The sequence below is a fragment of the Sturnus vulgaris genome, chromosome 3, assembly GCF_052056855.1.
Source record: "Sturnus vulgaris isolate bStuVul1 chromosome 3, bStuVul1.hap1, whole genome shotgun sequence".
Taxonomy (NCBI): Eukaryota; Metazoa; Chordata; class Aves; order Passeriformes; family Sturnidae; genus Sturnus; species Sturnus vulgaris.
In genome coordinates, this window is record NC_142245.1 from 57557522 (window position 1) to 57582909 (window position 25388).

The window sequence follows — 25388 nt, forward strand, 5'->3', positions numbered from 1 at the left end:
TGTTATTGTTTACACTAAAGGTGACTCATTGAAAAGAAATAAACACTTCTTGTTTTTGTATTTTGTTGGGCTACAGTTTGTAAGTAGTTATGGCTCATAATGGCTTTCCTTGTCTGTTTCTTTTTAACAATGGGGGGAAAAAAGTGCTTTAGGTGGGAGAATACTATAAAAACAGAATCGAGTCTGGAGTTATTACACAATTATGTGAATATTTTCTGTCATGTATGAAAGTGGAGCCTTTATGGTACAAGAGCAAAGTTAAATTATGTCAGTGTGAGCAGGCATTTAAAAAGAATATATTTCACATAAAACTAAAATAAACCCAAACAGTTTGGGGGAAAGGAATGATGGTAGAAAGTATATTTTAATGAATCAATTGAAAGAAATACTTTTATTAATAGAATATAACTATCATTTTAACTGAAAATAACAAAATGAGATTTAATGAGGTTGTTATAGCTTTAGTTAGATAGTATATCAGAAGAAATTCTGTTTCTCAGAAAACACCAAAAGCCAAATCACTTCTTCCTCGTTTTGATATATTCACTTTCCCTTGCTTAAATGGTTTACTTAAAAGCCCAAATAATGCTATCTTGATATATCAAATATTTGACTGCACCATGTTAAGAATATCTTCAGAAGGGGGAAAAGTCTTGGTAATTTTCTTCGTTAAATATAAATGTTTTAGCAAGGCTAAGGTTTTTTCAACAGTGGATTTCTTTTTTTTTTTTTAAATCATACAGCCCCCTCATAATGTAAGACCCTATCTTGTTCTCCTCTGTGAAAGCTGCCTTAGGTGAAATAAACTTTTTATGAACTGCTTTAGGACTTCTAAAGATGTCTTGGTAACCTGTATAAACCTAAAATTTTGTTTTTCTTGAAAGTTAATGTTCTGTCTGTTAGCACATTTTGCATCATTAAGTCACCCATATCTTTCATTTTAATATAGCCTGAATTTATAGTCCAAGTATCTCAAAGTTAACAGACCCTTTGCATTCTCCAAGACCTCTAGTGTAACACAAAATCAGAACCTGACCTAATAATTTTGGCATCAAGCCTGTTACTCCTGAGCATGGGTGTAACCTAATAATTATGTGTATTATATAATCATGATAGTAACAGTTTAAAATATTTCTATACAAGACTACTAAATTTCTTTGAGTCCTAGATGCTCACAAAGTTGTGGGGTTTTTTAATAATTATTAAGTTGCAAAGAGATTATCCCGATAAATTGGAATTTAAAAATCTGTCTGTTTCCTTACATTTCTGTATAATTCTTGTACCTGCATTTTTACACACTCTTCTTGCACACCAGCACTGCGCAAGATTTCTATGAAGAAAAATACTTCTAAACAGGGAAGGTAAATTAAGGATACAGAGGCATAAATCACGCAGTCTGGACATTGGTCAGGTTCTGAGCATCAGCCCACAGCACCACATGCTCATGGCAAGTCCAGCATAGCTGAAGCTTGCCCATGGGCAGGGATTTGGCCCAGTGTGTGCCTCTGGGGGGGGACGGACCTGTGTTATCTCTGTCAGGATAATGGTTCCCTGAAATGAAACTTTTATCACTTTCTGTACTAGGGATATTTAAGAGAATATAATACCCAAGTAAATCACTAGTAATTGTCTCATGAAATACAGAAAATACAGGTAATCCTAGAGTCTTAATATATACATTATTCAGACACTTTCATTTCTGGATCAAATGGCTGTTATCTGTATATCCCATCAATACAAACAATATTGAAATAAATTTACTGAGAGATACATTAGCATGTTAACAAGCAGAAACAGTAAACTCATCAGTGATAAATTTTGTAGCAACTTGACTTTATTGGGACCCAAAGTTCACCAATTAGTTTTTTTTATTACTATTTTTAGGAATTCTTATCAGAAAGTGAGAATGGGCAACAAAAGCTAAACCTAGTGGCATCCAAAGGAGAACTACTGTGCTCTGTTTTACCAAAGGAAAAGGCAAAAGTTATCCAGGACAAATCTGCTGCTGCTAAAGAAGATTGGAAAAATTTTATCACCACACTCCACCAGAAGAAATCTGCATTGGAGGTATTGAGCCAGTCACAGTGAGGAAAGACTGGATCTAAATTTCTTCATTGCTTCTGTTTCAAACAGCACAGTTTAGATTTCATATATAGCTGTGTTTACTATGTGACAGAACTAAGAAATAGATGTTTTCAAGAAGACTTTTTCTTCTGCTTGCATTTTACTTTTGTTTACTTCTGCTATCTTTATGACCTGATTTCACTTTAAGTGGGGTGTTTCATGCAGAAGGGTGTTGTTCAGAATCAAAGATAGCAGTTGCTGAAATTCAGTAGTCTTATCAAATGCATTTTCTTTTTGAAAACGGTTTCTGACACAACTGCTAATTGAATAATCTCAGTAGAGTGTGTAAATGTTGTCTCTCTTACTGCAAATAGGTGACACGTACTTATTTAATTGGGCAATTTTTAAGTAAATGCCAGTGCCTTTCTCTGTTCAGAACTCACAATTCAACCAGTAGGTGGTGAATATCTTAAAACAGAAACTTTTTAAGGCCATAGGTTTTAAGGTCAAAAGGTCTCATCTGAAATTCCCTGCATAGCATAGGAGTATTAAAGTTCCTAGGCATTCTTGTTTCAAACCAGTGCTGCCTAGACAGGTGAAAAAAAGTTTAAATACACTTAATGCATTATGTAGGAAAGCATTTCAATGAAAATTCTCAGGTAGCAAGTACTTACCTTTCTTCATCTCGAGATTGCTATGGAAAGAGGATATTCTCAGAGGTTAGTCTTTTTGAGTCAAGCATTTTTCAGTCTCATAGACTTAATTTTTCATTCGGATGTTTAAGTGATACAGACCTAGCTGAAAAGAAAACTAAATATGTCTGGGGAAAAATACATTAAAATAACTAGGGCACAGGAGCTATGCTGTTCAGGTTTATATTCCACATGAATTATTTCAGGTACTCTTTCATTAAATAATGCAGAGTAAGCCTACAGGAAAATTATGCAGGCCTTGAGGGAATGCCTTCATATGCCTTTAATGCACTTTCTTATGACCAAAATTTTACTTTAAAAAAGAATATAACCAGAAGTGTTCCCCAGGACTGGGTTGAATTTAGACATTACCTAGAAACAGTGGCAGCCCGTTTAAGGAGGGGTCAATGTCAATGACTGAAGTCAGATATTAGATAACTCATATCCCAAATTAGCCTTTATTCACACTGCCTTAGTTAGGTGAATTAGGATTAGATTAAGTCAAATCTCATAACATCTGTAAAGCTTTCCAACCAAAAGAAATTTTCTTCAGCCTTCCCTTATCTGTGCAGCAGTTCTTCATCGCTGCATCTATTTTGCTTTTTAAAAGTGTGCCTTATAAAATTTTATTTTGTTGTCTGTGGGATAGGAACAGGCAGAACTGATGTAATTTATTTGAAGAGCTGTGTATAAGTTGCCTCCAATTATATATTCTTTTTGTGTGCTTGATTTGTGTCTTGTGAATTAGTTATGTCTAGTGCACTGGGACTATTCATAGAAATTTGCATGCCTTCCTAGAACTTAAAGATCCAGATGAAGGACTTTGAAGCAACTGCTGAGCCTCTGCAGGAGTGGCTGACCACAACTGAGAAGATAGTGCAAGGAAGTAGCAGTCGGCTCCATGATCTTCCTTCCAAGAGGAGAGAACAGCAAAAGCTGCAGGTGACTTATAAGGGTTCTTAACACAGCCAGACCATCCTGTCCCATCCTCCTGTCCTCATTGGTTACTTTCAAAAGCTTAACCATTCTAGCATCCTGACCTCTAAATAAAGATGGGAACTGTTTTGGAGGTTTGCTGTTGATGATCCTGTTCCATCAAGTTTTGCATCTCCACATTTCTTATCACATGCTGCTCCATTGCTGTAACCGTATGGTGTGCCTTTCTCAGCAAGCTTGCCATATGTCACTTCTATTTTTCATGGCACCTTCATGCTTCTCTATTTCCTGCTTTCTTGCACCCACCCTTATTATTACTGTGCTTGTGCTTTACAGTCTGTCCTTGAGGAAATAAGCTGCCACGAGCATCAGCTCAACAGGCTAAAAGAGAAAGCTCAGCAGCTGTGGGAAGAACAAGCTGTCAGCAAAAGCTTTATGCGCAGAGTGTCTCAGTTGTCTTCTCAGTATCTTACGCTAAGCAATCTGACAAAGGTAATGCATCCAATGTACGTGCTCTAAGCAACTCCTTTGATGTACGTGGGGAAAAATGAAGACTGAAATGTGAAGCACTGCAGTTGTCTTGCTTGCCTGCTTTGTGATATGTCTGAGCTATTCTGTCTTTCACATTGACTTTTAGGAGTGGAGAGTAAGGATTGTCAACAAAATATAACTGTTTCTTATTTTTATTTAAAGGTGCACTGATTAAGAAGTAAACCCCACCTGATTATAAAATAATCAGACTTTATTTTGATTCTTTCAAGCACTGAAGACATTTTAGTTTTGTAATAAATGACATCTGAAAGAGTTATTTTTCAAAAATTCGCAGAAGTGGGGTTTTATTTTGAAAATACAGGATGCAGAGAAGTTGTTACTTCATCTCATCCTATAATGCCGATTATTTGCATTCTAAGTATTTTCACCTGAAAGTCATAGATTGGTCTTCTAAAAAAGTGTACCTCTTATGCTGCTTTTGAATGTTCAAGGAGAGGCATAGGCCAAATTCTAAACCATCAGACTAAGATACACTCTTTTTTTGAGTGGTGCTTCACACACTTTACCACGTAATAATTCTACTATTTCTCTAGTCTAGACAGATTAAGAAAGCCTCCAGGACTTAGGACTGTTATTTTTCTCAAAGTTCATGTTATGAAGAAGGCTTGATATAGGTTTACAGTTGCTACAGTAACTGGAATGATTAAGGATATAGGAAATATGTTTTGGAATAACTATTCAATTTGAAAGTATTTGTGTTTAAGGGATTGCTGCTTTGGAAATTCCTACATTTTCTGTAGAAGTAACGATTATAAATCTTTGACAAAAAATAAATAACAATTATATATCTTTGACTTACTGGAAATGATTGTATGCATCCATAATAAATTTTCATGTCTGCAGAATAGAAAGTGACAGATGCATGAGTTACTAACAGAGGCTTATGCGAGCAGAACTTGCAGGAGATGTCAGGATGAGCAGGAATCATCTAAGGTGCAGGATACATATTGTGGACACACACATTTAGAGAGCTAGGGAATTACAGTTTGGATATTCTTTTCAGGCCTGGATTTCTCCTGACTCTCAGGTCCATTCCCAGGCTGACAAGCTGACTACAGCTTCAGTTAGGGAGGAAATATCCCAGGGTGATATGGTGAAAAACAGAGTGGTATTCATAGTAAAGATTAACACCTGGTGTCTTTCCCATAGGATACATCCTGAGGTACTGTCCCAAGGATGTTTTTCCCAATTGTCCAATGAGCTACTGGTCCTGTCCTAGCTGCATGTAACACACTTTAAATACGGGCTGTCTGTACAATAAAGTTGGCCCTTTCTCCCCAAAGAAGTCCGTGTATGTTGCTGTCCTTTCTCTCTCTTTGCAGAGCAGTAACCACAACATAGGATCCAGCCTACTAGAGAAATCCTGAAACTTTTTGGATAGCCATGGATCTTGAGGAAGATCCCTCTCAGTGACTTCCAAAGCCTGTTACATTGACTTGACTTTAGTTCTCTGTCACAGTGGAAAAATCACACTCTGCCTTGTATTCTTGTTCACCTCAAGCCTTCTAGCAATGAACCTTCAACTTTTGTTTTTGATTTGTATGAGTGTCAGTGATTTTTTCAGAAGAATTGTTTTACCAGTGAGAGACATTGAGGAAAACAGGTCTTTTCCAAGTATCTATAAAGTAATATTGCTGCAGTGGTGTAAGTTCTCAGGCTTAAATCTGCACTGGACGATTTCACAAGTTAGCTTCCATTCCAACACTGACATGGAGCTTAGATGTGATTTACCAGATGTTTAAGAAAAAGTGAAACCAGTGAAAATGCACTTTTAGATTTAGGAAATAAAAAATTACATTTCTGAAATTGTCATCTGTATTTTATGTTTAGACAATTCATTTGTGTGTGTATGCAAAATTCATTCCATGCTTAAGTGTACTTTTAATTGTCAGTGTACGAAGCAAACTCCTGTGTATAGTTGATGAGACTCATTCTGAAGTCCATGAGTTGGTATGGGTAATAGGCAATCGTTTAAATAGCTGTTGGTGCTAATTGCTGTATGAATTGCAGGAGAAAGTTTCCAGAATGGATAGGATTGTAGCAGAGCACCAGCAGTTCTCACAGAGTGTCAAGGACCTCCAGGACTGGGTTGCTGATGCAGTTCACATGCTGGATTCCTACTGTCATCCTACTGCAGACAAGAGTGTTCTCGATAGCCGGATGTTAAAACTAGAGGTATGGAAACGAGAGTCCAAAACCTGCTCTTTTTAGATCTAGATGAAGAATACAAATGTAGAATATTTGTTGCATATTAATCTCATAACTGTTGTTCAGATGCTGATTTTCAGTTTACTCAAAAGTAACTTCTTTTGTAGCAGAAAGAGCTTAGTATTAGAATTTTTCTCTAAGAAGTAGATAAGGATCTTAATGACATGAAGAACTGCATATATGAAAATTCTTGAAGTACTCGAAAGATGTTGTGGGGCTGATGAAGGCTAAATGGAAGAAGTAGGGTAGTCACTTCTGTTAGTTTAGTATATTTCTATATATATTCCTGGATCTTACAGGTGATACAGCTGATTCAGAAAATGTTTTCCTAAAATTGTTTGCATTTAAAATGGTGACTAAAGTTAAGAAAATAGCATCTGTTGATAACAGAACACAATAATGTTAAAGAACACTATTTACAAGGCAATACTTTTCATTTTATTGATGTCTTGGATTCTCAGCCAAAAGTCTTCAAAATTATAAGGATAGGTCAAAAAGCAAAAGATTGTAGCATAATACTAAGATTATGTTTTGGCTTTTGTTCATTGAATCTTTTGGGTTCATGCTTTCAGGCTTTTCATGACTACATAGTGTTAGAAACTGTGAGTTTGCAACTGCACAGCTTCAGGAGCTGAAGTCCCTAGGCTGACATTGATGACAGATTTTATTTGTTGATACCTTCATGCTGCAAATATATCCTGTAGTGGTAGAACTGTATTTCAGCCCTGCAGAAGAGCTTTGTCATTACATCTTGTATTGTCTCTATGAATGAATCCTCCTGTTTTCCATCACTGTCAACTAAGGGTTTTTATACCCTACCCATTGAAAGTCACTTTTGTTTGTGAAACTCAGCTGTGAACCCTACTGTCCATCTTCCAATTCACTGCAAGTCACTAAATGTGATCAGGCCATGTTCCATTAAAGCTAGTTAGAATATTCATATCCAGGTAATGATAAAAATAAAATATATCCACTCACTTCTTAGGGCCTGCTAGCAGTGAAACAAGAAAAAGAAGTCCAAATGAAAATTGTTCTGACAAGAGGAGAATCTGTTCTGCAAAATACTTCTCTGGAGGGAGTACCAGTGATTGAAGGCCAATTGCAAAATCTGAAGGACAGCTGGGCTTCTCTTCTGTCTGCTTGTATCCAGTGCAAGAGGTAAAAAGAAGTGAGGTACAGAATGATACTTAGTAAGAAAGCACTGTCAAAACTTTTGAAAAATGATTTTATTACTACAAGGGTCAAATTAATGTAAAATGATTACATATGCCTAACACTTTGGGTCTAGAAGTTGTGATATATTCATTTGAAGTAGAAGAAGGGGAGGAGGAAACTGTAAGGGAGCTAAGCTTTATTAACACTTAGTGCCAATTTACTCTGAAGACAAGATTCTGTGTTCATAATCTTGAATATTTTACTTCGTGTCGCACTTGATGCTTTGAAACCTTCTCAGAAATGAGATTATTTTTTCATGGATGTTAAAGGTTCCTTTGTCAAGAGCCTGCCTGCTTTTCCACTTGCTAGTATTCCAAAGAACATACTGTAAATTACAGTGTCCAGTATTGCTGCTCCTAGTAATAGAATAAAAAAATATAAAGGAAAAAACTGACATTTATTTGGTAGTTGCAAATATTTCAAGTTAAAGAAACAAAGGTAATTGAACATTAGAATGCAGCAACTTTTGAATGTACATAGAATGTAGGTAGAAAGGGGTAGAATGCTTTCAGTTATGCTTTCAGTTGCAATTTATTTATTAAACCTAGAACGTGTCAGCTAGCTGTACAAATTACAGATTTACTTAATATTCCAGGTTTGGAAAACTTAATTTCTCTTTATTAGTCAAACAGTGCTCCTAGTTAAAACCTGTAGGATTCTAACAGATTGCTTATCTTGTAATGTATCTCTCTCATAAATATAGTCTAAAATATCTGTATATGAATATATCTCACTGCTCAAATAGCATGGGAACTTCCACTGTCACAAAAAATATGTATTTTTTAATTACAGTCAACTGGAAGGAGCTCTCTCCAAATGGACAAGTTACCAGGAAGACGTTAATCAGTTTTCCAGATGGATGGAAAAAGTAGAAGCAAGTATGAATGCTTCTGAAAGGCAATATGCTGAACTGAGGGAAAAAACAGCTGCCCTCAGCAAAGCAAAGGTGTGTTTGATTTACAACAAACCATCAACAAGCCCATGACACCTTAGAGGCAATAAAGCAAACTATCTAACTGCAAGATTAATTTGTGGTCTTGTTTTAATGGTGCCCTTAATGTGTTCTTTTTCTGTTTTGCAGCTACTCAATGAAGAGGTGTTGAGTCATAACAGCCTGTTGGAGACTATTGAAGTGAAAGGAAAGGGGATGACTGAGCATTACATTGCTCAGCTTGAGCTGCAAGACCTTCAGGAGAGGTATAAGTTCCTCAAAGAAAGAGCAAAGGTACAGTTTTTCTTCATAGCACTCCTTGTTGAGTTGGCAACAAGGAAAAATATATTTTCATTGATAATTTATTTTACAGTTAAATGAGGATTAAGAGTTTGGGGACATCTGTAACTTTATGTAAGAGAAACCTATTGGAGTGATTAATAAATCTGTCTTCCTGTATTGAGCTTCAGATCTTTCAGAAGTGTTCTAAAATCAGAATAGTCTGAGGAAATCCATGACAAAAGGTTCACTGACTTCAGCACAGAGTTAATTTTACCCATTGTGACTGAAACGATGAACAAATCTTCAAACCTGTGATTTGCATAAGTGTATGTTTGCAATAAATTTTACCAGTCATTTGTGTGATTCACAAATGGTTGACAGCTACAGAGATTTTATTAATGAACACAAACCTTATTAGCAAGTAAACTGACACAAGTGTGATAAGTACTACATTTACTGATAAATATTGATATTGTATATCTGGAAAAGATTAGGACATAGATTAAGATCAGGATGGGGTTAGGGTGAGATATAAGGTAAAAAAGAAATACTAAAAGACCTGGTGATAGATTTAAAGCTAGGCGATTATCTCCAGTTAACCCAAGTTCTTCATTAAGTAATGACTAATGCTTGCTCATACAGCCAACTTTGCTTCAGGATAGCTCTGTAGTAAAGTTGAATTTTGTTGTCTCAGTGATGCTTTCGTCATGTAGAACGACAAAATTCAAAAGTCAGCCAAAATTCGGTTTTTCAAACACATAAGTGATTCAGTGTTTTGTGGACCTCTCTTCCACAATGGCAAAAAATGCATGCTCTTTCTTTTGATCTTGAGTGAATAAAATTGCTCCAATTTGCCAGAGAGATACATAAGTCCTGGGAAGTGCTGGTAAACCTACTATTCTTGTTAGCAAGGGGATGCCCTTGTCTTTACCTTTTTCTCCTCCACAAAGTTGTACAGGCTGCCTGTATTTGCTCAGCTTGAGCAACAGCATGGGAATAAGAAATGGATGGTGGCTCACAGAGGCAAGAGTTCTGTACATCTTACCCCATGTAGCAAGAAGCATTCTTTCTTTCTCTTCCACCTAATATCCCAGATAACTGGTCTTCCCTGTTCAAAACTGTGGTGATGGTTTTAAGTATCAAGAATGCAATCAACCCGTAGAAAGAAATTCAAAGTTCAAAGCAAATAGCTGACAGTAAGGAACATTTAAATCTTTTACTAATCTTCTGGCCAGGCAGGAAACCTGACAAGATTCCCCAAGGGTTTATGGCCCAAGCAAGACTTGTAATTTCCTAAGCCCCTGTTGAGAGGCAAAAAACCTGGTCTCTCTTTTCCCCTTCCCACTTCTGGGCATGGACAGGCCTTGTAAAAGATGTGATAAGACTCCTGTTTTCCTCCTTTATCCCACTAGATGGACCTGTTAGAAATAAGAGGTAGATAGTAAGTTCATGGGTTTATTAAAGTGCTTTTCTACTTTAGTGCTGAAATTATTGTAACTTGCTCACCTGTATACACAGAAGACTTGTAGTCTGTTTCTTACTATGCTCTGTAGTGACTGCCTGCAAATAATAAAATACGGTCTTACTACCTAAGATAGTAGGTACTCCTAATAGAAGATTCCAATTCCATTTGCAAAAAAAAAAGTCTTTCAAAAGAAAAAAATGCCATTTCTAAGATCAAATCCTTACAAATCACTTCAGTAAAGTTAACTTAAATTGCAGTAATAATCAAGAAAGTCCTTTGTTATTAAACACTAAGGTGTTTAAAAGTAATCCCAGATCAAAACTCTCAATCTCAGAAGTTACAAACTTATCTTTTGGGAGAAGTATTTTTTCCCCTACATGGTGCTTCCTCTTTCCCTGTAATCAATTAAGTAATCTTCAGAATTCAGGTACTCTCGAATTCTTGGAAATTTCAGCATCAGATACAAACCTTTTCCCTTGATGGATAACTGGGGTTTATGTTCTCTTGGTTTCACAATACGCTAAGATATGTATACATATTTGTAAATATATTCACGTGCAGGAGGCTGTAACAAAAACTGAAGGACTGCTTACCTTACACCAAGAGTACCAAAGAAATCTAAAAGCCTTTGAAGTATGGCTGGAGAAGGAGCAGGAAAAACTTGACTGTTTATCACATGTTGATGGTGATGCCCAGGAACAGGAGGCAACACTCCGAGATTTACAGGTACTTGATGTGTGACACCCTAAGAAAACAAAAAGAAGAAAAGAAAAATCAATCCAGTGATGGTATAGTAACAGAACATAATGGTATGTGGATATGTATGCCAAGTGAAATCTGACATGAAACACAACTGTGTTTTGTTAAGGTAATTTCCTTGTTATGTTTTCTAATCAGATTGAATCACACTTTACTTTCTGGTTAAGTGCTAATAAGCATGAAAATGCCATATATGTTCAGAAGAGGATATAAAAAATTAGTCTGGAGTGTTGTCTCAAACATATGGGAAAAATATAGGTTTGTTTATTTTAGAAGGTTGAAGCCTCTGTTTTTAGAGAGATTCAATTTTAGAATCAGTCTTACAGTCTACTTGCCACATCTGGAAAGTTTTGAATTTATGCTGTTGTGAATGGATTCCATCTATCCCATGCTAGCTCAGGCAGCCAATGTTTCAGAACTGATAAACTTGGCAGGAGCGGAAAGAATTTAATGCATGCTTTGTCAATAATTTTCTGCAGTTCAGTTGTCAGTAAAAGTGATACTTGGTGTGCTTTGTAAGTGAGCATGCTGTCACTGGTGTTAAAGAGGAAAGACTCTCTCTAATATATGTTTAACCATAGACAACTAAAGGAAATGCCCAGCTGTCTTCAGAGGAATCAAAGGGGGTTTTGTCATGTGTGAATGAAAGCTGTCAGTCGAGGATATGTAACTAACTCTGCCTTTACAGGAGCTGCAGGTCCACTGTGCAGAAGGACAAGCACTGTTGAATGCTGCTGTCCATGCCAGAGAGGAGGTGATTCCCTGGGGTATTCCCCAGATAGAAGACAGAGCCCTGGAATCCTTACGGCAGGATTGGCAAGTTTATCAGCACAGGCTTTCTGAAGCAAGAAGTCAATTAAATGCCACTGTGAGCAAACTGAGGTTAATGGAGAAAAAATTTCAGAAGGTTAATGACTGGTTAACAAACCTGGAGGAGAAAGTTGCTATCAGGACTGGGAGGAGGTCTGGTAGAGCAACAAAGGAAATGCAGCTTCAACAAATGAAGGTAAAGGATATAGTTAAGGCATTCCTTAACTATAGGTGCAGTTTCCATGTCAATTCCTGGTTGCACTGTGAAAATGAGAGCAAGCTTTTCAATTTATTCTGCGTTGCTGACTAAAATGATGGATCCAAGATTGCTTTGTGACTTCTAGATCCAGGTTCCTCCCATTTTGCTGGTGGAGGTATAACAATGTTGAAATCTTGCAGGGAGATCTGTAATTCATGTGCTCTGTAATATGTGAAGATGTAACTGAGTACTAAGATAGGCAGTGGAATGGAAGATAATTAATATGGTAACAAGAGTAAAATGTGACCATGTTATGAAGTCTCCACTCTGTCAATGTAATAATTTTCCTTTAGTCACTGGAACAAGCAGACATGGTTCTGAATAAATACAGGAAGCAGATTTGAAGCCAGGTTACATTTTACAGTCATCTTCAAAACTTCAGATGAAATCTATAGGAAGTCCAGATTGCATTTCTACTATCTTTTTTTGAGGGGGAAAAAATTACAAAAAGTATTGAATCTGTTGCAATGAAATGCAGTCTATATGAGATGAAAATCTTTCCAGCATATTTGTTACAATAACTTTTATCAGATTCTGGTTTATTTTCCGGTTGTAAATGAATGCTTACAACCATGTATTTGTTTTCCTTTTCAATGATTTCCTGACTTAGTTACAATTAAATTCCTGATAACTTAAGGTATTTGAAAAACTCATATAAGTTTGATAATTTCTTTCTCATAGAAGTGGCATGAAGACATTACAATATACAAAGATGATGTAGAGGAAGTTGGGGTATTGGCTCAGCAAATACTAGAGGAAAATCTCACTGCAAGTAGAATGGGAAATCAGGCTACCCAGCTTACATCTCGCTACCAAACTCTTCTTCTTCATGTGTTGGTAAGTAATGAAAACTAATTCATTGTAACATCATAAATTGCCAGTTAAGAAGCAAATACAAGCAGCCTTTTGTAATTAGACTTTATCAGAGTCTATTCATTACTGTAGGCTCAATAGCATAAAATTCACATATATATTCACATATATATAAACATAGATTTCATTGGATCAAATGTATTGCAGAAACATAATCAGGATAACAAAGTAGAATACTCTGTCACTATCTTTTTTGATTGTTTCAGGAGAGAAATTTAGAATAAAGTATGCATGAATGTTAATTGACCTCTAGATAAATGTTTTCAGGCTGCCACTGATACATATTACTATGAGAAAAATTTGATTGGGTAAGGTGCAGTCTTCAGGTTACTTTAAGTAGTAATTGCCTCATAGTACTGTAATGACAAGTCACAATTCAAAGTTCAAAATGTGAGTACATTTTCAGTATTTAGAATTAGTTCAATTTTAACATTGGTGATTGCCATATTTACACCCTGACAAGAACCCTGTGAGAATTATCCGCTAGTTATGAAATAACTCAAAGCCTATATGTTTTATCTTTGTATAATAGATTGTATTAATTAATAGCAATTTATGGTTATCTTAAACCAATAGCAATGATAAACATCTGGATGGTTCTTGTTTCTTCCCCCTACCCTCCGTATTTGTTTGAAGGAGCAAATAAAGTTTCTGGAAGAAGAAATACGCTGTATGGAGGAGTCAGAATTGTCTTTTAGTGCTTACACAAATTGGTATGGAGCTACTAACAAGAACTTCAAAAATGTGATCACCAAATTTGACGTGGTTGATAAAACAATAATGGAGAAAAAAGTGCAGAAACTAGAGGTACAGCTTTCTTAAATGCAATTTTTGTTTCTGTTCGTGGACAGGAGGCTGTATTTTAACATTCATCTTAACAGCTGCTCAAAATTCTGACTTTACCTTTCCTAGAGAAGATAAGGGGATGAGACCACACAGTACAAAACTTCCTGTTATCACATCTCGTTAGAACATAGTTTGGCTACTGAAGTTGCAAGAAGTCCTAAATAATATAGCAAATAATCCAAAATAATATAGTCCTAAATAATAGTCCTATCCTTCCATAAGAAAGGCTTCTATCCGTTTCACGTTAGGTTACAGCTTAAAATAAATTCCTATATTCCCAGTTCCCCACAAGTATATTTTTTGTGCACTGTGCATTTTCTATGCCCTGTGGCAAGAAGTGCTTCCTATTTCTCTTAATTGAAATACTCATGTTTCATCACAAAAGTTGTAGATGAGCTTCTCATTTGTCCTGCAGCTTAAATGTAATATGCTAAAGGAAACCTTTCATCTGTTCCACAATTTGGAGTACAGATCCTCTCCTGGGAGCACTCAGTTTCTTTGTTTAAATTCACAAGCCCAGTGCAGGGCAGAAGTATTTGTTTTATCTGCTTCCTTCTACCTTGACACACCTTAGCTCCAAACAATTTTGTACTGAAAAGTCCATTCATTTTCCTTAGCAATTCTTTCTGTGTCCATAGTAAAGTTTAAAAAAGGCAAGTTTTTATACATTTTCTGTTAACCAAGGTTTCCTTCACAGGTACTATTGAGTGATATGGACATAGGCCACAGTTTACTGAAATCAGCCCGAGAGAAGGGGGAGCGAGCTATAAAATACATGGAAGAAAATGAAGTTGACCAGTTAAGAAAGGAAATTGGAGATCATGTGGAACAGCTTGAAGAGCTGGCTGGCTCCATCAGAAAAGAGCACATGACTTCAGAGAAGTGTCTTCAGCTGGTAAAGGAGTTCTCAGACAAGTATAAGGCCCAAACTCAGTGGGTCATGGAGTACCAAGCCATCTTACATGCTCCTGTGGAGCCAAAGAGTGAACTCTATGAGAAGAAGGCACAATTGTCCAAATACAAGGTAAAAAGGGGTTATCTCATAGTACTACTGAATTTATTTTAATCTAGTGATTCTCAATAAATCCTCTGATCAGGTAGCTAGATTTTTTCTATAGGTACATGAGGTGTTTCTGATCTCAATGTCCCAGTCAGCATAGTGAAAACATGCATGATACCTACCTCTACGAACTTGACTGAGCCCCTGGATTTGATATGTGAATATCCTAAAAAGGCTTCCATATCTGAATATTTCCTGTGACGTAGCAAAATTCTTTTGTGAATACACATACAAATAATTGCATTGATCTCAACAGAGGAGATTGCAGTTGAAGTGAATATAGAAATCACTTGGTCTTTCTTGACTTCAGACATTGTCACTGTTTACACTGACTTAATCAGCTTTCTAGTTAAAGCTGGATGTCCCAGCTCAACTGCTGGCCCAGGCAGTCAGCTGTTATGACCTCCCAAGTTTTTGTTAGGATTTTAATGAAGTGTTTGTTGTTTGTTTTCCAGTCACAAAAATGAGCAGAAAATTAGCCAACAAACTCCATTTTTTCTTCTAATGATATTTTTGTAAAATACTCCAGGATGACAGATGTTTCATGAAACATGTACTGTGCCCAGCTGAGGTGGAGTTAACTCTCCTCACAGCGGCCCATATAGTGCTGTGCTTTACATTTGTGGCTAAAATGTTGCCAACAAACCAATGTTTTGGTTATTGCTGAGCAGTATCTACATTGCTTCAAGGCTTGCTTGCTAAAGCTGCCCAGTACCCCTTGCCAGCTTCCCTGCTCAAAGTTGTGTGTCACAGCTGTGTGCTTGCTTTCTACATGTTTGGGGAGTTGTACTCTCTAGAGTACAGTGCTAGGTACTCATCACACACCATCACATTAAGGGGATGGCTTTAGTGATACTTTCCAACCTATTTTCATGATTTGTTCATCTGAACAAATTTTATCCCTAGCACTGGCTACTTGATTGCTTCACCAGCTCCAGACTGTCAGCCATGCTACTAGCCACTCTCAAAAGGAGCAGTTGTTTTTAGATGTGTGCAAAATTGTTGTCTCAGGTCAGGGCTGAGAAACAGAATCCTGAATTGGTAAGCAAAGTTCTGCCTATCTGGAAAGGATGATATAAACTTGGTAGAAGGCTGTGCATCATATCAAAGGGAAGTTAGTGAAATACATTTCCAGTGATCAGTAGATATGTTTTAATTCTTGCTTGCATTGTAGTCTATACAACAGACTGTTCTGTCCCATGAGCCCTCAATAAAGTCAGTGACTGAAAAGGGAGAGGCACTTTGTGATCTGGTGAATGATGTGACTCTAAAGAACAATATTCAAGACCTTCAGAGCAGTTACCAGGAACTCTGCACCAAAACAAAGGTAAAAAGGAAGAAACCTCAGGGTTCTTCCAACTTGCTATATTTTTACTCCTCTTTAAGAAATTAACTATTTATTTCATGCTGTCATGTCTGTACAAAGAACCACTTTCTTTTAATTACTTTTAGTGTTTTGTTGGGATTATTATGGTTTTCTTTTAGCGGGGGGGAGGGAGGGGGGGGACAGAAGTGACAGGCAAATTTTGAATATAGAAAAAACTACATAAATAAATCTAACCAGAGTAGCTGAAATTAATTTTGAATGTGGCTGGTGTGTTTTGTACCACTGAGGGGAAATGTATTGGTGACACTAGTGTGTTATTGTTACTACTTTTAAAAGCATTTAATAGAATTCTAAATACATTATTTCTTGAAGGGATAGATGCCCTTAGATTACACTCGCTCTTGTCTCTTGTTTCTGCATAATCTCCACAAACACTTTTTAGTTTAGTTGTTGAATAAAAGGCACCAGAGAAAATAAACTGCAAGATGGATATAATTTAATTCAGCAAGGGCATTATTAATTAACATTGATTCATTTGTCCATATGTATGTAGTACTTTGAAAGGTCTAATGCTTCTAAATACATCCTAAAGTATGATTATTCCTAAAGCTTTTAATAGGTTATACTCTTAACAAGGATAAGCTCTGCAAACCATGTTAGTACTTATGTTTGACCTAGGCACATTTAATTGCCAATCTATTCACCCATAGGGGATGATTTTATTTTTTCAAGGTTAGTTTTTAGTTTAAAGGCACAACTCTGATCCATACCAAAAAAGTCATGTCCATTGCATTAGATATAATGCTGATGGCTGAAATTTAGAGAAGCTTTCTGAAAAGAATAAATACTTTTTAACTCAGTGTGTACATTCTTAATTTGCCTACCACAGACATGGGCAGTATGTACATGCAAAGGATGTAAGCAGCAGCCATAGCATTTGGTAGGTCAAGTGCAGTCTCTCAAAAAAAGTGTAGTAACTGTTAGTGAACTTAATGTCAAGTTGACAGTGCTCATTTTCTCAAGTGTTTCCTCAGTCTTCAAAGTATGGTATTTAATCTGGAGTGAAAATACTGCTCAGTACCACAAAAGAAATTACTCACAGAAATTTATTCACAGAATAAATGTATCTTTTGATGTCTTCCTTTACAGTCTATTCATATGAGATACCCTCACAGAAATATAAATTTAGATGATAATTATTACTGTGTTTTCAAGTTCTCAGTGAGTTTTGGCTTGTTTGGGGGGTTTTTCTGGTAATTACCAGAAAATTTAATTTTGGTTATTGTGGACCTGCAGGCATACGTTGAAACCTTAGAGGTGAGAGTAAAAGAACATGAGGATTACAATAGTGATTTGCAAGAAGGAGAGAAATGGTTATTACATATGTCCAGCAGATTGGCCAGTCCTGACCTCATGGAAAGCAACAATCCTGAAATAATCACTCAGCAACTAGCTAATCACAAGGTGGGTTTGCTATTGATGATCTTCCTTTGTAAAACAGAATTTTTCTTTTTTGCTTCTCTGCCTCCACTCCAGAGCTCTAATTATTTGTCATTCCTCTATTTTATTTCTCTTAATGCTAACTGTGTAAATAAGCATCAATGTCATTAATGCAGGTAAAAAATCTGGTTTCTTGTTAGCATCGTTTCTTGGATGAAACTGCATTTACACGAAGAGCTTTGTTGTACTCTGATCTGAATTCTTTGTCAGATTTTCCCTGAAATGAACCACAAAAACTGGATTTTGGTCATTTTACTCTTGAAGTATTTTTTTGTTCTAGCACTTTTAAGGTTGAAAAAACATTTAAATTAAAAATTTTCCTGGTATAGATCTGCTAGCAAGAACGTTAGAAATGTGATCACCAAATTGGATGAGGTTGATAACACAGCAATGGAGAAGAAAGTGCAGAAACTAGAGGTATAACTAGATTGTTCTAATTCTAGGTTCTTCTATTAGGTTGTAGCATTTTCTCCATTGCTTTTATTCAAGGTGTTGTTATGGTTGCTATAAGTGAGAGTTGTTTAATACCTTGATAGCCAATGCTTCCTAGGAGATAAAAGAGAACAAAATTCAACCTACCACTACATGAAAGTGAGATTCCACTGGCAAATATTGAAGTCTTTAAATTATTTATGATTGGTGTGTTATTTTTTAAGTAACCTTCTTAGATAAAAAATTGGCTTCCCCAAAGTCAATGGTAAGAACTGTCCATTGTGAAAGAGCTTATGGAATGAGATATGATTCAGCATGAGATTTAATTTGCATTACTAGACATAAGCTGGAGAAGCCCTGAAGAGCATGCAGCAAATGAAGATTAAGCATAGTCTTGGGGTCTGAGCACAGAATGTTTACACATTATGACAGTGCTACTGCTGTTTCTGTTGGGCATCTGTGTAAAGACTTTTGACAATGACTTTACGATGAACATGCAATCCAATAGCTTGACTATGACAACACATGTCTGATTTTTTTTCAAAATCTGAAGGTGAGAAGTGTTTAAAGGAGGGAGAAAAAATGTTCTGCACCACAGCATATTTCTTCAAAAGTGTTTTATCTGTTTCTTAGGCTATCATGGAAGAGATTACAGGGTTTGAAGATCGTTTGAACAACCTTAAGAGTAAAGGTGATTACCTGATCAGTCAATGCTCAGAACATCTTCAAGCAAAATTTAAGCAAAATATACAAAGCCATCTTCAGGGGACAAGGGACAGCTATTCTGCCATATGTAGCACAGCCCAAAGAGTAAGTCTTGTTTCAAAGATTTTTTTTTTATGCCATTTAAAAAGAAAGTGCATTATTATTCCTATGAGTTATTTCTTTAAATGGTAGAAAACTCTTCCTATTGTTTTCATTTAAATTAAACCTACAGGTTATTGAGCACTTCATCATTCCTATGCTACAGTTGAATTCCTTGTGATCCAAATGTTGTCTTGCAACCAGCAAAAGTAGTGGCCTATCTCTTCTTATGTTTAGCTTGCCATGTGCTCACTATTTTCATGTTACACTAGCTTCTGAGCAGCTGCAGAAGAAAAAATTAGAACTTTTCTACTTCAAAAACTAGGGAGGAAATTGCAGTCTTAGTGTTGATAGTTTGCATACATACATAAACAGTTCCCAAGTATGTGCTAGGAAATACTGTCTCTCTCATTAAAACCAGAATATGCAGTTAAGACCCCAGCTGGTTCCTTCTGTTAAACCAATTAGGAGATCAAGCCATCACTCAAAAGAAAAAAACAAGACTAAACAAAACCCAAAAAACCCTAAGCAATACAACCCAAAAAGAAACTAAAAATAATTTTATACAAAGTCTCAATACAAAAAATTTGGATACAGAAAAAAGAGAACACGCTCTTCATTTACATCTCTATTTTTTCTTTTCAGAAGCTGTGCATCAAATATTATCCATTTTCTTCACATGTTAGCAGGGTGCAGTGAGAGTTTAAGGAACTCTCAGCCCTTGGTACTTTTATGTACAAGGGCTAAAATAATCAGTCTTAATAATTCTGTTTTATCGGCAGTTTTCAATATAGGAAAAGAGAGACAATGGTGGTATTTGAAAATGTGATAAACTTACAAAATGCTTTGTTTAGGTGTACCAGACTTTGGAACATGAGCTCCAGAAGCATGTTAACCATCAGGATACTCTTCAACAGTGCCAGACTTGGCTTTCTACAGTGCAGTCAGAGCTGAAGCCAACTACTTGGACAGCTTTCAGCTTGGCAGATGCAGTTAAAAAGGTAAAAGTTTAGCACTTTAAAAAGCTCAGTTATTCTTAATAAAGTGAGTTCAGGTAAGAGATTTAAATTTCTAGAAATTAGATCTTTTCTGGCCTTCTCAGAAAGCTGTGTAGCCTCAATGTTCATTCCCAACCCCAAAAGGAATACCTGGAATGCAAAATAATTGTAGGTGAAAAATCAAAGAGGGCTTTTGCTAGCTCTTCTTTGAGAGGAGAAACATGTTACCAGAAAAATGTTGGCTAGTTGGATAAATCTGCTCAGATACTCCGTAAATGTGTTTAGCAGAGGGGTTGTGTCCTTCTTGTCCAATTGCCCATCTGTCTATGTTCCTTTTAAAACCTGTTTTCACACTACCGTGGATGCAGAGTCAATTGTCAGGTAATTAAAACAACTTTTCAATCTAAGAACAGAGAACTGCCTGTAGCCCACATTGACCATTAAGAATTCTTCCATTGCTTCTTGATTATTCTTCGTGACAATGCGTTTTACAGTGGATTTGTAACTTGGTTTTAAATTAAACTGGTATCGGGCTAAAAATGTTGGAATTCAGAGCTGTCTCATCCATTGTCTTGCTTAATAGAGACATTGAAATACTAGAGATGGCAGACCTACAGGGGCAGGGGGAGCAGGGTGTGGCAAAGCGAAACCAGCACCTAAGTGCCACTAAGCTGAATTTCTCATGATCTGTCAGACACTGGACAATGTTATAGCTGTAGGAATAGGACATGTTGATAACCCCGTAAAGCTCTCGTTTTCAATCAGATTGAGAAAATCTGTCACCTTATTGAGACTGTGTGTTTCTATCCAAGAAATAAGCCAGCTAATTCATAGGTCTTTCAGTACTTTGGTGATTGGATAATAATCAAGATTTTAAGGATTATTCCTTTCCGTAATTATAATATAGCATCCTTACCTAAAAAAAGTATGTGTATCTACATTTAATTTCCTGGAAAAAATAAGAAGGCAAAGTAAAAATACTAAAATGTATGCTTGTAATAAAACAAGATATTATTTCCACAGTATCAGGGTTTATTTTTGAGTTGTCTTCCCTCAGGTTAAACATTTCCGGGCTCTGCAGGAGCAGGCCAATACATACTTGGATCTTCTGTGCTCCATGTGTGATCTGTCAGATGCCACAGTGAAGAGTACAGCAGCAGATATTCAACAAACAAAACAAACGGTACAAGATAACCCAACAACCCACTTTTAATCCTATTTAGAGCTTTAACTGCCTTGATCTCTTCCCTTTTAAAAAGGTCATATTGGGTAATCGTTTAAAGAAATGTCATCTTACTTTCATCTTAAGTATTTCTTTGGGTATGGTTAAATAGTTTTCTCTTTCTACTTCTTTTTTTTTATAGTTATTAAATCCATACGTTGCCATCCTGATACTAATAAAAAGACACACAACTAAGGTTGCTTAAGGTACTTAGGCAATGTTACAAGATATTGGTCTAAAGCCACAGAAATAACATTCTGTGGAAGAAAACTTGATTCAAGTTATGTTTTCAAGAAACCCAATTAATTCTAATTGTCTCTGTATTTTATTAAATCTGAGATATATTTTAGTGTCATTATTTATTCAAAAATAGATTGATGTTCATATTGGCCTACATTCAAAGATTACTAATATAATAATCATCATAACAATAAAAAATTTGATGGTTCAGTTCATGAATCAAAGTGCATCTATTTCAGCATATTAATTTATAGAAGTTTTCCTCAATTTTAAGTTTTAAAGTCACTTAATGCTTAGGTTTAAACTAGAACTACAAACTTAAATTATTAGAAAAGAATTACAAGCATTCTTCTTGTTGAAAACATGAAAAATTTAGTCTCTCTTACACAGACACACAACCGGTTTTGAAACTACTTTTAACAAGAGTAAAAATCTAATATGTACAGTAACAGTATTCCATACCAGAAAAGGGAATTGTACAAATCCAAATAAGCCATAAAAATATGGCAGTCCAAGAACTGAATAGCTGAAAAACATCCCAAACATCAGAATAAGATTGTCCTTTGAAATACAAAGCAGTGAAATGTTTTTTTTAAAAATCGCAGATGGTATAGTGCTGAGATATACTAAGCTGGTTGAGTGTCTAAATCTTAAAGGCACCCGACTGCTGTATTTAGAGCAAAAGCAGCTGTGTCACTATTGGTCTAAGAGGATTGATGGGCTCAGATCTGGTAAGCATTCTTCTTACTGGCATTTTAGAAGAGGCATATATGCAAAATAACTGGGCTAAGCAAATTAAATGGAAGTGTTTAGTTGAAACTTTTATGTAGGGTACACTCTAACAATGTTCTTGGCATGCAGTAGACTAAATTATACAATTCATTTAAGCTTTTACAGAGAACAGAGGACTTTGAAATACAAACACTTGTGAACGTACTTACTTCTCTCAAGGGTTAATTATAGATAATTGTTGTTGTTGTTGTTGTTGTTTCCCCCCAGAAAAAATTGTACCTTTGATAGGTACAGTCTTTGTGACTTTCAAAAGTTAAGACTTTTTGTGGATAATATTAGCCCCTTCAGAATCTGGTGCAGAAATTGTTTTAGTACAGTATTGTGCTCAGAGGAAGAATGGTATTCATCCTCCATTCTCCAAAAATAGATGCATTAAAGCATTCCTACTCCTTTTCATTTCTTTTCTTCTAGATTGAGCAACAGATAATGCACTCACAGTATTTGTCTCAAGGCTGGGAAGAGATCAAACAGTTGAAAGCCGAGCTCTGGATATATTTCCAGGATGCGGATCAACAACTACAGAATTTAAAAAGGAGACGAGCAGAGTTGGAGCTAAATATTGCCCAGAATATGGTCCTCCAGGTTAAGGTAAGGAGACTGGGTTAAGAACAGAAGGTAAGGAAGAAGGTCATCCTGTGCCTGATATTATTTTATGATTTCTATTATATGCACATATTGCATACAATGGCTAATATACACTGAGCAAGAGCAGAGAAGACAGAGGAAAGAATGTTTCCTTGTTGATGTGCAGGGGGATTCAGAGAGCAGAAAACGGTACTTTACTATTTTTTCTGGCTTTACAACTTTTCGCCTACTGATCTGATTTCCCTTTGCTTTTAGAGTAGACTAAATGCTGATCATAGTGGACCTGAAGATAAGATTTTCAAATTGTGCTTGCTTAATTATTTGATTTCTATACTTCTAAATAGTTTAGAAGTATTTCAAAATTAGTCAACAAAACTATTTGATGTTGCTGATCTCTAAAAAGAGGCATGATAGAAACACAATTTATTTAATGATACAAATGCCTTCATATCTTCTCTCATTCATTCCAGAAGAGAGACATTTTATGACCATTCTATACACATCATAACCAGTAATTTGACAAAAAGATCATTTCTTTAATAAATTATTAAATACGTGGGTTTTGCATTTTTGATCTAGAATTGCTTGTATTATTTTTCTGATGTGCCAAGAATTAGGTGAAAAGTAAACAGCACTGCCTCTCCATATCTGTTCTACTCACACTTTGGAACAAAGTCAAAGCCTTTGAAGATGCCTCAGCACAATCTGGACTGACAGCTGTTATACCAGCTATCATTAGAGATCAGGAAGAAGAAGGAGTCTCTTCTTCATTCTTTCAGTCAGTAACTTTGGATTATAATGAAAGGGAGACACCTGCTGTACTGTTAGATGTGGCACAAGGTGTATTTTTTCTACTCATTTGCCCTGGTAGAGGAAGATGCCTAGCTTCATTTGAAGCCATCATGAAGAGGAATGAGGCAGAGCTGGAGATGTGCATGCTTGTTTAGTTATAGTTATAGGAACTAGAATTTAGGAAAAGGTTATGTTTACCGTAGTGTGTAAGGGCTAAAAAATATTTGGTTAATTTTAGTTGTCAGTATATTGCATATTCTTCTTTTTGGGATCTCTCTGACTTCTTATTTGGTAGGATGTGTATGCAGAGGAACTCTTTTAGTTACTAGTTATTAGCTCAGATAACAATCATACCTAGGTAATCCATGGTTTTGTTTCAATAATGACAGTGGTAACGGTTGCTGTTAGAAAAGTAGGAACAATACAGAATACAGATATAGAGGCTCACTGACTCATGGACTCCGTTTCCTATTTTTAGTCTCTAATGAAAAAGGAAAAAAGTAAGCTAGCAATAGTACTTGTAAAATGAAATATTCTTGTGAGATTCAGGACTACCTTGCATGTTTTAGTGTATGATGAGAGCTGTGCTAGTCCAGAAGCCTGGACAACAGGATATGACTTGATCACAAATTCTGTTTATCACTGGCACTTGGAAACTCCTCTGGTTTGCTTTAGCATCTATTACCAACTTGTCTTCAGGTGAGAAGATGGGGAGGAGGGATGGGAGAGGAGTGAAAACACTTCTTCCAATTCACATCTGCAGAGTATTTGCCTGGGCGGATAATGAGTCCATATACAATTTATTTATTTCAGAGATTTTATTTAAATTCCATTTTATAATTTAAAATGCATGTTATTATATTGGGTTTTACTTGTATCTTTTTCAGGAATTCAGTCAGAAGTTGCAGTCTAAGCAGTCAGCTCTCACCTCTGTGACTGAGAAGATGAATAAACTAACCCAAGGACAAGAATCACCTGAACACAAGGAAATAGGAGAACTGAGCAACCAGTGGCTGGACCTCTGCCTTCAGGCACATAATTTGCTCATGCAGAGGGAGGAGGATCTGCAGAGGACAAAGGATTACCATGATCGCATGAATGTCGTAGAAGTTTTCCTGGAAAAGCTCACAAAAGAGTGGGACAACCTGGCTAGGTAAAAAAGGAATCACATCCACAAAGCAAACTGTGCATATATGCTGAAAGAGCTGTTTACAGAGCATCTCTAGGTGGGAGCCACTAAAAATCCCTTTTTGCATACTTAATTAAAAGCACACCTCCCTTATTAATTATCAGGCAATTAATAATTTCTGTTGAAATAAAGAGAGATTGACAAGCCAGATCTTCAGTGTTTGTCTTTAAGGCAAGTACTGATTAATCCCATCTCAGGATTTAGCATTTCCTGATATTTCAAGAATGTTGACTATTTCGTTTGAACTCTTTAATTCGTGGTGGTTCATGAATTCATGGTTCATTCACTGGTTCATTTTCATTGTGATATTGTGTTATATCTATCAGAATATTATATTAAAGCTTAGTAACTACTCCTAAATATTTGCAGCTGCTTTGCATAGGATAAGCACACCAGCTATGAATAAAATTGTGAGTGCATTGCTGCTCCTGTCACTGTCATGGAACAATATTAACTTCAGCCTCAATACTTGCTGTTGTTCATATGTGCAATATAATCAGCATGGTCTGTATTCATGTAAATGTATATGGTCAGCCTGATGACCTTTCTGCTGCT

The 25388-nt window shown here is 36.1% G+C and overlaps 1 protein-coding gene across 1 annotated transcript in view; it reads left to right on the forward strand.

The window, feature by feature from the left end:
* SYNE1 (spectrin repeat containing nuclear envelope protein 1) overlaps positions 1 to 25388 on the forward strand; it is a 240444-nt gene that overhangs the window by 97644 nt on the left and 117412 nt on the right. The window contains exons 57-75 of the mRNA XM_088161722.1: positions 1885 to 2067; positions 3555 to 3698; positions 4029 to 4184; positions 6255 to 6419; positions 7438 to 7610; positions 8460 to 8613; positions 8749 to 8892; positions 10907 to 11071; positions 11793 to 12110; positions 12855 to 13010; positions 13683 to 13853; positions 14590 to 14916; positions 16127 to 16279; positions 17576 to 17743; positions 18845 to 19021; positions 19870 to 20016; positions 21071 to 21196; positions 22679 to 22855; positions 24532 to 24797. Coding sequence (XP_088017848.1) covers positions 1885 to 2067; positions 3555 to 3698; positions 4029 to 4184; positions 6255 to 6419; positions 7438 to 7610; positions 8460 to 8613; positions 8749 to 8892; positions 10907 to 11071; positions 11793 to 12110; positions 12855 to 13010; positions 13683 to 13853; positions 14590 to 14916; positions 16127 to 16279; positions 17576 to 17743; positions 18845 to 19021; positions 19870 to 20016; positions 21071 to 21196; positions 22679 to 22855; positions 24532 to 24797 — 3470 coding nt within the window. The remainder of the gene's footprint in view (positions 1 to 1884; positions 2068 to 3554; positions 3699 to 4028; positions 4185 to 6254; positions 6420 to 7437; positions 7611 to 8459; positions 8614 to 8748; positions 8893 to 10906; positions 11072 to 11792; positions 12111 to 12854; positions 13011 to 13682; positions 13854 to 14589; positions 14917 to 16126; positions 16280 to 17575; positions 17744 to 18844; positions 19022 to 19869; positions 20017 to 21070; positions 21197 to 22678; positions 22856 to 24531; positions 24798 to 25388) is intronic.